The sequence below is a fragment of the Gadus morhua genome, chromosome 17, assembly GCF_902167405.1.
Source record: "Gadus morhua chromosome 17, gadMor3.0, whole genome shotgun sequence".
Taxonomy (NCBI): domain Eukaryota; kingdom Metazoa; phylum Chordata; class Actinopteri; order Gadiformes; family Gadidae; genus Gadus; species Gadus morhua.
In genome coordinates, this window is record NC_044064.1 from 6,231,141 (window position 1) to 6,242,722 (window position 11,582).

The following is an 11,582-nucleotide window of genomic DNA, read 5'->3' on the forward strand; positions in this document are numbered from 1 at the left end:
CGTTTGACACACCTGAAATCAATCACACACAATCAAGCATTTTTTTTAACTCTTTTTTAAAACTTTTAATGACATGGTATTTAGTGTCGCAACAGTTTGACACAGTTGTATATTCGTAATTTAATTGCCTATAAAAGTGCCACCAAGTAATCATTTTGAAAGGCAGAATAACAAGCATAACAAATATAAAAATACTGCAATAATGATGTAAAACTGTACATAAGGCACATGTCTAAAATAGCTCAGAAAAAAATACTGAGCAACATTATTAATGTTTAGAAATAGAATACAGAGTGTAAAATAATACTGAAATGGACAACAATAAAATCGTAGAAAAGTGTCCCAATTAGTTGCATAAAGTTAGGCTACAGTCTGTTGTGCAGGTATAAAGCCTTATTGGATGAACATGAATGGGCTTTAAAAAAGACAGCAAGTTTATACCTCATGAAAGTCAGAGCTATTGTGCAGTTTGGACGTCCGGCCAGGCCAATATTACAACCATGGCTTCTCATGTAAACTCATGTCATCCCATTTTAGAGATACTTTTCCCTTTCGGGATAACATTGAGGAAGGGAGGAAGGAGTAAGAACAGGCAGGGGCACAGCCTAGGGTCAAGGGTCAAAGGTCAAACAGAGGCATTGTGTTGTGTAGTCCGGAGTGTGATCATCATCATCATCATCATCATCATCATCATCACAGTTCCCCAGCGTCATGTGACGTCTTCTCCTCCTCCTCCACTGCTTTGGCCCCCAGTTCTCCCTTCCACACCTCCTCCAGACACTCTGAGACCGGGAGGAAGCACGCAGGGTCACATGACAGACACGTATCGGCCACAGATCTCAACTGGCCGATAACGACCAAATTATGTGAAACGGATACTAAACGGATATTATTTACAACGTTATTTGTGCTACTTTATAAAAAGAATGCTCTCAGCTGTTAAGACAAATTTCGACCTGAAGTAGCTTAGGAGTATCGGCTGTTACATCAAACGTCGGTGTGTGTGTATAGGGTTGGGGTTGGGGGTGGGGGGGGTTGTACCTAGGTCGGGGGGGCTGAGGACGTGGGTCTGACACAGGAACCTCTCCAGTCGCTGGTCCTGGTGGTGGAAGTACCAGTCCTCCACCACCTCCTCGTACTCCTCCAGCATCGTCTCACACTGGACGCACACGCGTATACACACACACGTATACAAAAATATGAATTGATTTCAAATGGTGGTTGCTTTAAAATTTGCTTTAAATCTTTAAAGTGCAGAGTGTACGCCCTAGTGGGAATCAAACCTACACCCTGTCAATGCCATAAAGAGTATGATGTTGGGCTTGGTCAAAAAAACAATCTCACACACACACACACACACACACACAGACACACACACACACCAAGAATATACACGACATAGACAAGTTGAAGTTCATGCGGTGGCCATACACACACCTGATAAGTTACAGACCAGTGAAGGGCTTCATGTTTCCCCACACCCACGTGAACACACCTGTTTCTTCAGGTCAGAGACCTCCACAGAGGGCTCGTCCCACAGCTCGTACGGCAGCCCGAGGTCCACCTTCACCCCCTTGTGGACCAGGTTCTTCAGCGTGGTCATGGTCTGACTGGCGCCCTGTCACACACACAGACACCCACAGACACAGACACAGACACACACAGACACCCACACACACACGTGAGTTTAGCGGCCTCCAATTTTGATGCATTTATGCTTATTGGTCTAGGCTTATTATGTGATTGCCAAATTAAGCAATAAGCATTTACACACACACACACACACACACACACACACACACACACACACACACACACACACACACACACACACACACACACCTTGGCATAGCGTAGGCTGCCCGGTCTTTCAGCGTGGATGTTGTACTGAAGGATTCCCTCACAGATGTTGTCCACCGCCTCAGTCAGCCTCGTTTCACTGGCAACGCAACGCGTCAACAATAAGGCTCCCTCATCAATAATGACAAGTAGATGATTACTGTAGCATCATAGTTCAGATGAGTTGAGGTGTTGACAGTGTTCAGGTCATCACATAGAGATAAATAAACGATCTACTCATGTATACCATTGGTAACCATTACTGGCTAGGGAAGGTGTTTTACACTTGGAGGTAGGAGGAAAACTTCTACCATGACAGCTGTATAGACATGGCCCCGACGAACTTACGAGGTGTTGTATTTTATCTTGCGTCTTCTTTTGCCAGTGTCCAGCACCTCTCCAAGCTCAAATACCTCTTTTGATCGGGCAGTCTTCTCCAGCGACGCCTGAAGCTCCATAGTGAGGAACTTACACACTGGTCGTGGAGAAGAGGGAACACAGACCAAGCAACTTTAGGACGAATGGCCGAGGAGGAGTACGTAAGTGGCCCAGAGCCATATGATACTGTCACTCAGCATGATGAACAGATGCACATCTCCGCAAAACTTTTTTGCACACTTATCACATGTCTCTTAGTATTCAGACAGAGATAGAGATAGAGACAGAAACAGGCAAAAACCCACACAATAATAGTAATAACATAGCTTTCCGTGAATGCATGACGTTTTTATTGTGTTTAATCGGGGAACTATTTTGAAGTGAGGCTCTTCCACATAAAAACCGATGCGTGGATTAAGAAGAGGGGGGTGGTCTGGCGATACTTTTAACACGTCTAAAACTATAAAGTGTTTACCTTCACATTTGTTCGGCAGTCTCTCGTCCTGGTCTGCCCTAGTGAAACTGCAGACCACCAATATAGTCAACCATATGAAGCCCATATCTACTGTTCCGTTGACAAATTGAGAAATGAAGAGGACTTGTCCACATAGGCACGTTTGTTACTGCGCATGCGCAGCAGCCGTATTTTAAGGCGTAACTAAATGATTTCCGATTGTCATTTAAAGAGCAGCGTCGATTGACGAAAAGATCGATCAATAGCTCTGAAAACAATGCTTTATTGACCGGATTTATTAGGAAGTGAAGCGAGATTATCACCAATACTGGACGACAAACAGACATGTGTCAATTAAACCCAGAAACCAGAATGTATGCCAGTGTACAATTTTATTTGCAACTTTCTTCTGTAAATCAACATTTTATCGTTGCCCAAAAATAAGTTACTAATAAATCACTATTCAACATTGCTCAGAGGTCCATGATTTATTAATTTAAACTCTCTTAATTAAAAAAAGTCGCTGTCCTCGTCATAATCGTCAACGTGTATCTGAGGTTTTTTCTTCTTCTCCTCTCTCTCCTCTTCCTCGTCCTCCTCTTCTTCGGTGGTCTGGCCTTCGTTCTCTGGCTCTTTCTCCCTGTGAAACTCCCGGTAGATTCCCGTCAGAGCTTTGGCTGCCTCTAGGGAGACCTTCAGCTTACCGATAGCGTCTCCCTCCTCGTCCACACTGACGACTGGAACACATGATCATTCATTAATTCATACAGTTACTGCAAGACAGCAATATTTCCCAATTTTATATGCCTTTAAAGGTCCCATGATACACCACCAGGTGTGAGTATAATTAGCCAAGCCGTTTCGAAAATCTGCCTCTTCTGACAACACAAGTGGGCGTCTCCACCTATATGTGTGTTGGATAGATCAGTCTACCAGCCTACCCAGTGGACTGTAGCAAACGTTCTCTAGGTGGACACGCCCACACCCATGTCAGAAGAGGCAGATTTTCGAAACGCCTTATCGGCTAATCACATTCATTGTCATATCACATGTCATTGTCAAAATGTAAAGGAAATGATTATTAGTGTTATGACAAACGTCACAAATCCAAAACAACACCTACTATCGATCTGACGTTCGATGACATCATTTCCTGTGAGGAGAAGTTCCTGGAGGTCCAGGAAGGCGTGTCCCACGTCCACACACTCCTCCTCGTCATCCATTGGCTCACTGACCACGGTGAACTTCAACCTTATTGTGACACACGCGCGCACACACACACACGCAGAGACACAGACACACACACACACACACATGCGCAGACACACACACAAACACACACACACACACACACACACACACACACACACACACACACACACACACACACACACACACACACACACACACACACACACACACACACACACACATAATCACAATCAGTGTCTGTCACAGAGCTACGTCAGCTGCCTTCTGTGTTATGATCCACTATGGATGGATGGATGGATGGGTGGATGGGTGGTACACTACCTGCCCTGGCTGGGGTCGGTGCCCTCCAGCATGGTGTAGAGATACTGCCTGAGGGGGGCCGACTCGGACCCATCAACATAGATCACTGAGAGAGAGAGAGAGAGAGAGAGAGAGAGAGAGAGAGAGAGAGAGAGAGAGAGAGAGAGAGAGAGAGAGAGAGAGAGAGAGAGAGAGAGGGATGCAGAGAGAGAGCAGAGATAGAGAGTGAGAGATGTAGTAAGAGAGAGATAGATGTACAGTGAGAGATAGATAATAATGGAGAGAGATTGAGGGATGCATAGAGAGAGAGAAAAAGAGAAAGATAGGGCGAGGGTTGGAGAGTGATAAAGACCCAGCGAAAGATAGAGAGACAGAAAGAGGAAAAGAGGATAAACATTTGTAAAAAATAGTAATAAAGGAGGTTAACTTCCAAGTTAAGTATGGGCGAGTGGCGCCCTCCCCCCCCCCACCTCTGGTGAAGTTGTAGTGGACCTCCTCCCCCAGGGCGGGCTTGCGGAGGGACATGGGCGTCTCCGTGGTCGCCATGGGAACGCCCAGCAGCCGGTACTCCACGTAGACGCGCTGCACCGATTGGTCGCGGGCCACTTCGGAGGAGGGGCCAAAGGTCAGGGACAGGATCTCCACCCTCAGCTTGTCTCCCTTTGGGTGGAGACACAGGTGGAGGTTGAGTAGACACAGGTGGAGGTTGAGTAGACACAGGTGGAGGTTGAGATAACACAGGTGGAGGTTGAGTAGACACAGGTGGAGGTTTGATTAGACACAGGTGGAGGTTGAGATAACACAGGTGGAGGTTGAGTAGACACAGGTGGAGGTTGAGTAGACACAGGTGGAGGTTGAGTAGACACAGGTGGAGGTTGAGATAACACAGGTGGAGGTTGAGTAGACACAGGTGGAGGTTGAGATAACACAGGTGGAGGTTGAGATAACACAGGTGGAGGTTGAGTAGACACAGGTGGAGGTTGAGAAAACACAGGTGGAGTTCGAGAAAACACAGGTGGAGTTCGAGAAAACACAGGTGGAGGTTGAGTAGACACAGGTGGAGGTTGAGATAACACAGGTGGAGGTTCAGTAGACAAAAGGTGGAGGTTCAGTAGACAAAAGGTGGAGGTTGAATTCACAAAGGTTAGGGTTCTCCTACTCAGGTTGGGGTCAGAGCATCTTTTTGAAACTGTGACCATCGGGGTTCAAACCCAGAGCCTTTCAGGCTGGGAGTCAACCCTAGCCACTACTAGAGAGGACTCTCCCCCCTGGTGTTGGTTTAATATCTCAAGAGGTTGAGGCCTTGCTTCTCTTACCTTCCTGGTTTCACGCATGGGAGGAACCACGATGTCGTCGCTCCGAGACGAGCCGCTGGACTCGCTGACGACTACGCCGATTGAGACAAGACGAAGAAGAAGAGACACGTTCAACACAATACATGATGACGAGTAGTGTACCTTCCAAGTGTGTGCGCTGGTTTGTGCGAAGGGACGAGCTCACATTACAGAAAATAAACTCATCTGTATGGCCATTGGATTTTGTCCGGATGGTTTGCCCATCCCTAAGTGCTAGAATGTATTGTGTATTTATGTGTAGAATGTGTGGATGAGCCTGCTGTGTCTACTGTCAGTCATTACCCCGTTCCTCCCCTTCGTTCTCCTCCTGCTCCATGGACCCCGGCTCCAAGAGGCTGATGTCCTGATGAGAGAGAAGCACGCAATGTCATCTATCACCGCCACACTCTGGTATGCAAAATGGTGAATGGACTGCATTTATACAGTGCTTTAAAATATTGCCAGACATTCACCCATTCATGCACACATCGGCAGCGGAGTCAGCCATTCGAGACAGCCAGCTCGTCGGGAGCAGTTGGGTGAGGTGCCTTGCTCAGCTAGGAGGAACCGGGGATCAAACTAGGAACATTGCGGGACTTTGTACCTGACTCCTTGCATCGCTGACACAGCTCGTAGCAGACTGTGTGGAGTCTCCGCGCGAGAGCAATCTCCCTGAAGAGATTCTCCCGGACTTCCTGGATGTGGCACGAAGGGGCGTGGCTTGGCGCCGCTCAGAGGCCAGAGGGGGCGTGTCCGGGGGGCGGGGGGAGTCAGGTGATCGCTTGGTGGTTCGCGTCCGGCTTGGCGGTGGCAGGGGCGTGGGTGATGAGCTCACAGGGGTAGGACGGACTAGCGGACTGTCCTGGGGTCGTCTCAGCTTGACTGGCGCCTGTCGTTGCTTTGGGTGAAAGTAGGCGGGGCAATACGGTTTAAGTTTACATAGCTGTACCAAACCTGTACCAAATAAAGCAACCTTTTTTTTGTCTGAATTATGATAGTATAACAATTGTACACACTATATATGACATACAGATGTGGAGCAATACAGTGGGAATGTGTGTGTGTGTGTGTGTGTGTGTGTGTGTGTGTGTGTGTGTGTGTGTGTGTGTGTGTGTGTGTGTGTGTGTGTTGTGTACAGCTTAATACCTGAGGTTTGGAGACCACTGCTATGGCTTCTCTCGGCTCAACAGTATGGATCTATGACAGAGATAATTCTTATCAAACTTCTAATTTATTTTGACTCGCCAAAGGTTAGCGTATCTTGCCCAGCTGCACACAGTCTGTGCACACATTAGGATCAAACCAAGAACTTTTCTAGGAAGCAAACCCCCTTACCCCTAGACAGACCATCCTCCCGTTCCAACATGATATACTGTAGTGTAGATCAATGTGATCCTGTTTGACATAAAGCTTCTGTATTTTACTGTATTTGCCATGTTTAAGTGCTGACCCGTCTCACCTTGACCCTGGGTTTGGCAACCGGTCTCTGGATCTCCTCCGGCTCCTCCTCCCTCCCCCTGGTCCCCCTCTGCTGGCTCTCCTCAGTACCGCCATACTGTCTGTACGTCTCTCTCTCCGTCTCTCTCTCCCTCTGCTGCGACCAGGACGGGCCCACAACCGTGGCTTTGGCGCCCCCCGGTGGTTGGAAAGGGTAGCGCCATTTGAGGAGCACCCGGACCACACCGCGCGGCCCGCCGGCAGCGTCCCTCAGGACGTAGTCGCCTGGCGAGAGAGAGAGAATCACGGAGAGGAGAGCCACTAACTCAAGTGCTGAGCTTTAGACGAGTAGGATGTCCATTGGGGAACAAGGCTGAGTAGTGTATTAAGTGCGGTGCATGGCGAGGTGTTTTTTATATCGTGGACTTTTGATGCCGCAATCAAACATCAAAAATCTGTTCTGCAGACAACCCTGGGTTGTAATAAAATGGAAGATTTTGATTGTATTTTTCGTTGACATAAATAAGTCCAATTAAGGGTTGAACTCTACTCCCCCCCCACCTCGGATGTCGCGGCCGGTGGCCAGGCTGCGGAGGGGCACGGGGGTCTTGGCCAGGTAGATGGGCGGGACCTGGTCGTCACTGTCGTCAAACACGTACACCCACAGACTGCCTGAGCTGTAGAAACCGTTCAAACATGATGTTGTTGTTCTCAGAGGAAGGCCCTGATAATAAGTGTGAGAGTTTTCGATTTTTTAATAATTCATATTTTTTGCACTTTTTTATTTTCTTTCTTACTTCGAACTCTATTTAGGATATCCAGAAACAATATATATATTTACTCTGCATTGTCTTTTAAAAAAAAATCCTTATTGAAGAAAGAAGAAAATGTTGTTGTTGTTACAACAGAAAATGTACAACTGTACAAATATGATCAGCTGTTATAGGCCTAATAAAATAAATAAAATTGTTTATTCTCGATAATTTTTTCTTCAAAATTCGACTAATTGCACAGTCCTACCTGAGGTACTGCAGAACGTCGGGCGTCACCGCCAGCGGGTAACTGACGGTGTCGTCGAACGCGGGGTCGGCGCAGCACTGCACCGTGGGCGAGACGTGCGGCGGCAGGTCGTAGAAGCGGTACGTCAGGTAGGCGTCGGGAAGTAGTCCCGGCCACCTGGCGCTGAGGCCCACGCAGCGCTCCACCGCGATCACCAGCTCGTTGGGTATCCCTCCGCCGTGGTCAAACAGCTCCTAAGCGCAGGGGACGGTCGATTAAAGTAGAGCAACGTTAAAGGCAGGGGCTAGCATGCAGGGGTTTTCATGCCCCTGTATCGTCACAATACTTTGTTTAATAAAAAAAGCAATATGTAAGATCATTTATATCATATATGTATATTGTTCTTCATCACATTCTGCCCCTTTTCAGGCTTCAAACACACTTCAAGGTTTGTCCTGTGTGTGTGTGTGTGTGTGTGTGTGTGTGTGTGTGTGTGTGTGTGTGTGTGTGTGTGTGTGTGTGTGTGTGTGTGTGTGTGTGTGTTAGGGCTGTCACTTTTTCCAAAAATGAAATTCAAACGAATTTCGAATGTCCATAATTAATTCGAATACATTCGAATACATTCAACCCCCCCCCCCCCCATAGAACTATTAAAAATAAAAAAAAAGAAACACGACAACGACTGTTGTCGTGTTTCTTTTTATTTCTTGTGGAAATCACGTATACCTACTGAATTCATAACAGCACAGGATAAAAACACATCTTTGATAACACATTTGTAAACACAACAAGAGGAAGCTCCGACACACAAGTGCGGCTGTCTTTTACGCATTAACAATAACTGCTCGGAGCGCGATATGCGGAGCGCATGTCGTCCATGGCACACAAAGCCTATATAAACGAACAATCTGTGAGGCCGACCTCCAACACGGCATGCTGCTCTTTTTATTCCTTTTACGGAAAGAAAATTACAAGTAGTCTCGCAGCTCTCCGTTACCGCTGCAGCTGCTTCTGTCAGCCGTGCTGTATAAGTCCCCAAACAGGCTGCCCATCGCGCCCAGCGCAGCAGCGGACTTTTCTCCCTGTCGTGTGCGATCAGTGTCGGTCTCCGTTTCAATGAGCTCGTGTGAGAGGCTTTCAGTCACGAGATGTTTCTGTGCAGGGGAAAGGTGGACTAACCGGGAGAAGCGGGGATCCAGGAGGGCCGCTTTATTGAGGAAAAGCCACTCGCCGCTCTCTTCTTTATAGCGCATTTTTACAGTTCGAATGGAGAATTACACTTCGAATTCGAACTTTTCACCCCACCTTCGAACGAATATTCGAACTTTGAATAAAAAGTGACAGCCCTAGTGTGTGTGTGTGTGTGTGTGTGTGTGTGTGTGTGTGTGTGTGTGTGTGTGTGTGTGTGTGTGTGTGTGTGTGTGTGTGTGTGGACTGTTACCCCCGGTGCGACGTCCTGCCAGCCCACAAAGAGCTGCCTGGCGCCGGTCTGAGTGGCGCCCGTCTGCGTGGCAGACCCCCTGAACATCATCCTGTCCGCCGGGACGTCCACGGGCTCCGTGGGGGGGTACAGACGCACCCAGTAGTCGACCACGCCCACGATGTCCCCCTCAGAGCCTAGAGAGAGGGAGGGATGGAGGGACAGAGAGGGAGAGAGGGAGGGAGGGAGGGAGGGACAGAGAGGGAGGGACAGAGAGAGAGGGAGGGAGGGAACGAGAGAGAGAGGGAGGGACAGAGAGAGAGAGGGACAGAGAGAGAGAGAGAGAGAGGGAGGGACAGAGAGAGAGAGGGACAGAGAGAGAGAGAGAGAGGGAGGGACAGAGAGAGAGAGGGACAGAGAGAGAGAGGGACAGAGAGAGAGGGAGGGAGGGACACAGAGAGAGGGAGGGAGGGACAGAGAGAGAGAGGGACAGAGAGAGAGAGGGACAGAGAGAGAGGGAGGGAGGGACACAGAGAGAGGGAGGGAGGGACAGAGAGAGAGAGGGACAGAGAGAGAAAGGGACAGAGAGAGAGGGAGGGAGGGACAGAGAGAGAGGGACAGAGAGAGGGAGGGAGAAAGAGAGGGACAGAGAGAGAGGGAGGGAGGGACAGAGAGAGGGAGGGAGGGACAGAGAGAGAGGGACAGAGAGAGGGAGGGAGGGACAGAGAGAGGGAGGGAGAAAGAGAGGGACAGAGAGAGAGGGAGGGAGGGACAGAGAGAGAGAGAGGGAGGGAGGGACAGAGAGAGAGAGGGACAGAGAGAGAAAGGGACAGAGAGAGAGGGAGGGAGGGACAGAGAGAGAGGGACAGAGAGAGGGAGGGAGGGACAGAGAGAGAGGGACAGAGAGAGGGAGGGAGGGACAGAGAGAGGGAGGGAGAAAGAGAGGGACAGAGAGAGAGGGAGGGAGGGACAGAGAGACAGAGAGGGAGGGAGGGACAGAGAGAGAGAGGGAGGGAGGGAGGGCAGAGAGAGGGCGGGAGAGAGGGAGAGACAGAGACGGGGAGGGATAAGCCAATTAAACTGCCAATCTAAATTGATAGTTTTCCATGGCAATAAATCTTGATTGAATTTACGTGAGAGTCATAATGGAAAAATTAAATGGGTGCCAGAGTATAGTTTGAGTCAGATCTTGTAATTTTCTGACCAACTAAATTATATTGTTTGTTCAGGATGACCTACAAATAACAGTCACAACAGCTGAGTTCGATGAACTCATTATAAGGTGTGTTTACATAATAAACAATGGATATAGTAGTCACGGGGTCCGATGAGATAAGACGGTAGGCCTACTTAATCAATCCACAAAAAGTGCTACAAACCAACCCCCCCCTCACCCGTCATGGTGATGCTTCCAGCCAGCCGCTCCCCCCTCCTCTCCAGCGCCCCCGCCAGCCCCATCCACCCCCCGCCCAGGGTGAGGAACCGGACCCCGCCCGCCGTCTGGTGCAGCTCCACCCGGACCCTGGCCCCCCCGCCGCGGCCCCCCAGCCGGGCCAGGTCGCGGGCCGACAGCGCGTAGCGGGACGTGAAGCCGTAGCGGGGCCGGGGGCCGGAGACCAGCGGGGTGCAGTGCACCTCATAGTCCAGCAGGGCGTAGGTGCAGAAGGTGACCGGGTCCTGGCCGGGGGCCCCCTCCAGGGCCCGGAGGCCCCCCGGGGTGAAGGTGGCGTCCTGAGAGGTGGAGGTGGAGGAATGCGTGGGGTTAGCTGGTATCATGTGGAATAGCTGTGATACAATGTGTATTCACGACGGTGAAGGCTTAGTTATGGTCCCACGTCGACGCAACGCAAGGGGGTTTAGGGACCCTTCACGTCCTTGCGGACCCTCCTTGCGTCTACCACAAGGGCCTGACTGACGTGCGCATCCATAAAATTGTAAACTTGAGTCGATGCAGCACAGCAGCAAGGGCTGTGATTGGCTACGAATCATTAGGCATTAGGCATCAGTCTGTTTGTATTTTCAGGACCTTTATGGGTCACTTTCAAATATTACTTCTTTTTTTTTAAGTTGTAATATGTTGGCATAAGCCTACAATTTTTTTTTTTAGCCGACTGAACATTTGAAGCACTGTTGAATATAAATAATTTTATAAATATCCTTTCTTCCGGACCTTCAGGTGAATCTCCAACATGGACTCTCCCGGCCTGAG

At 49.1% G+C, this 11,582-nt stretch overlaps 2 protein-coding genes across 8 annotated transcripts in view; both read right to left on the reverse strand.

Annotated features, from left to right (window-relative positions):
- Nucleotides 1-39: 39 nt before the first annotated feature.
- On the reverse strand, nt 40-2,851 carry cnpy4 (canopy FGF signaling regulator 4). Its single transcript, XM_030338276.1, has 6 exons — nt 2,693-2,851; nt 2,188-2,314; nt 1,843-1,939; nt 1,496-1,618; nt 1,042-1,159; nt 40-782 (listed from the first exon to the last, which is right to left on the reverse strand). Exons 1-6 carry the CDS (start codon nt 2,775-2,777, stop codon nt 694-696), a joined length of 639 nt encoding a protein of 212 aa, XP_030194136.1. The 5' UTR covers nt 2,778-2,851; the 3' UTR covers nt 40-693.
- Nucleotides 2,852-3,044: 193 nt separating this feature from the next.
- Nucleotides 3,045-11,582, reverse strand: part of rpgrip1 (RPGR interacting protein 1) — a 19,954-nt gene continuing 11,416 nt past the window's right edge. For all 7 annotated transcript variants that reach the window (XM_030338041.1, XM_030338038.1, XM_030338040.1 and 4 more), the window contains 14 exons: nt 11,544-11,582; nt 10,768-11,104; nt 9,395-9,570; nt 7,975-8,207; nt 7,516-7,631; nt 6,977-7,239; nt 6,664-6,714; nt 6,122-6,415; nt 5,821-5,881; nt 5,500-5,570; nt 4,654-4,843; nt 4,205-4,289; nt 3,795-3,922; nt 3,045-3,408 (listed from right to left, as the gene is read on the reverse strand). The exon at nt 11,544-11,582 is cut by the window's right edge and continues 125 nt beyond it. In XM_030338041.1, coding sequence (XP_030193901.1) covers nt 3,182-3,408; nt 3,795-3,922; nt 4,205-4,289; nt 4,654-4,843; nt 5,500-5,570; nt 5,821-5,881; nt 6,122-6,415; nt 6,664-6,714; nt 6,977-7,239; nt 7,516-7,631; nt 7,975-8,207; nt 9,395-9,570; nt 10,768-11,104; nt 11,544-11,582 — 2,271 coding nt within the window. In that variant the 3' untranslated portion in view covers nt 3,045-3,181. The remainder of the gene's footprint in view (nt 3,409-3,794; nt 3,923-4,204; nt 4,290-4,653; nt 4,844-5,499; nt 5,571-5,820; nt 5,882-6,121; nt 6,416-6,663; nt 6,715-6,976; nt 7,240-7,515; nt 7,632-7,974; nt 8,208-9,394; nt 9,571-10,767; nt 11,105-11,543) is intronic.